A 2,271-nucleotide genomic window follows, 5' to 3' on the forward strand; every position below is an offset into this window, starting at 1 on the left:
ACACAAGAGTTTGATTTCTAAATGTCACCATTTTCAGTACGGGCATGCCTCATTTCATTGCAGCTCGCTTTACTGTGCTTTACAGAGGTTGCGTTTTTTACAAACTGAAGGCAAGACCCTCCACCAGCAAAGAGACCTCAACTCACTTTATTGAGATAGTTACTTTGCTACAGTTGTCTAGAACCGAAGCTGCGGTACCTGCAAGGTATGCCTGTACGTCCGAACTTCTATCCTTTAAATCAATTTAAACTTACAATTCTGTACATAAACTCAACTCCATAATGTGTCAGAGAGTACAGGTGCTTCAAAATTCTTTTAGGAGGTATATGTGACAAGTGAAATGTTTGGACCTCTGTGATTGCTAAAGAGTATCTATTCAGAGTACAGTATCTTTCTGATGTTTTATTATTTTGTTAATATCCACCAGCTTACTTACTCTGAACGAGACAGAAAATATAAGTCTATCTTGTTCATCAAAGAATGAGGCAGTTGATAAAATTATGTAAACTAATATTAAAACTATACAAATAAAATGTCTACAGAAAACATATAAAAATACCCAAGGTCAAGATCAGAAGAAATCAGAGTATTCATCTATTGGTGTCAGGGCCTTGAGGTTTAAATCAGAGGAAACTAGAAGCGAAAAAGGAAACCTGGTCAGTTATGTTCTCCTCAGTATCCACGAGGAGAAAACTCTTCAGTCCCTCCAGGGAAGCTAAGCTTTTCTTATTTCTTTACTTATTTCTTTATGATTTCTTTATGACATTGGCACTTATTTCTTTGTGATTTTGTTCTCAGAATGGCTTCATGTGGTATATAGGAAAACAACTTTGTAAACGTCTATTATGTTCACATATTACTGCAGAAGGAAAGAAGTTACTCACCTTGTGGATATAAGTATTTCTTCCCTTAGAGAATAAAAAAAGATCGACAAGAACTTGAATTACAAAATAGTACACTTACTCTGCTTTCATTTTCAGCATTTCTTCAACTAATTTATTCTATAAGATTTAAAAAAAAAGAGAGAGAGAAAGATGTCTTAAGTTCTTAACATTGCTTAAAAAAGAAAAAGATCAAAAGTAACCAGTTCACTCACCCTCATGGTAATGAAATCACTTAAACCAACATCCTTTTCCACAATCCCAGCTACATACACATAAAGAGGGTACCTATTTACAAGACTTCATGCCATCTAAGTTAGGGGTCCCCAACTCTCAAGCTGTGGACCCAGTCTGTGGCCTGTTAGGAACTGGGCTGCACAGCGAGAGGTGAGTGGCAGGCCAGAGAGCAACGCTTCATCTGGATTTGCAGCTGCTCCCCAGCGCTAGCATCACCACCTCAGCTCCACCTCAGATCATCAGGCATTAGATTCTCATAGGAGCACCGGTCCCCGGTGCCACAAAGGTTGGGGAACCACTGCTCTAAGTCCTCAAATAGGGACTTGATCCTTGCTTCTAAATGGACAACCGTGTGGGATGCTGAGCAGCAGGCTTACTATTTAGGCATTAAGACAAATTCACTCTTAATTCTCAGCTGTGTTTAAATACTAATGGCAAATATCTAACTTAACAGTGGAAATAGAGACAGAAATTTTGATGGTAAATGGTTTCCAAAACATATAACCATAAATAATAACTATAAAAGCACTTCTCAGACAAGAACAAACTATTATGTAAAAAAAAAAAAATCATACTTTAGCAAGTCTTTCCTTGATAATTTCTTCTTGTTCATTCTTCAGCTGTTGATTGTCTGGATGATTCTGTTCACTGCATAGGAAGGGAGGATAGGGAAATACTGTCAAGTATAGTCAAGTATCGATTTCATATCTATTATCTGCACCAATGCCAAGCTGTGCAAAGAAAAGCCAACTCAATGGTGAAGTCACATCAGCACACTTGATCAATGTGATCGACGTATGGGCATGAAATAAGGCATATTCCCAGAATTCAGGATTCATCCTACACAAAGGTGAGGTGAGCAAAACTGGGAAATCTAATAAAGGCTTGGTTGAAAGTAAAATAAAGTAGAAACTTAGTAAAGAGTGATACCATCTGAAGATTAAAAGTGAGCAAAAGGGGGCTGAGGGAAAGGGCAGTCCAGGAGCCTGGTACGAATGTGACCAGTTGGGAGGGGGCATCTTTAGGGGAAGGGATGGTTCCTCAGCTCGGCCTGGCCTGTAGATCCCCCAACACCCACTTTGTTTGGATTTCATAGTCAGCTGGCAATTTTCTGATGACCAAGTACAATGATACCAGGTAGGGGATTCCTTAA

General features: G+C 38.8%; 1 protein-coding gene across 1 annotated transcript in view; it reads right to left on the minus strand.

Moving 5' to 3' along the window:
* Window positions 1-2,271, minus strand: part of KIF15 (kinesin family member 15) — a 53,850-nt gene that overhangs the window by 4,098 nt on the left and 47,481 nt on the right. The window contains 2 exon segments of the mRNA XM_011357346.2: window positions 964-1,001; window positions 1,694-1,766. Of these exon segments, the coding sequence (XP_011355648.1) occupies window positions 964-1,001; window positions 1,694-1,766 (111 nt within the window).

This window comes from Pteropus vampyrus, unplaced genomic scaffold (genome assembly GCF_000151845.1).
Source record: "Pteropus vampyrus isolate Shadow unplaced genomic scaffold, Pvam_2.0 Scaffold35, whole genome shotgun sequence".
Lineage (NCBI taxonomy): Eukaryota > Metazoa > Chordata > Mammalia > Chiroptera > Pteropodidae > Pteropus > Pteropus vampyrus.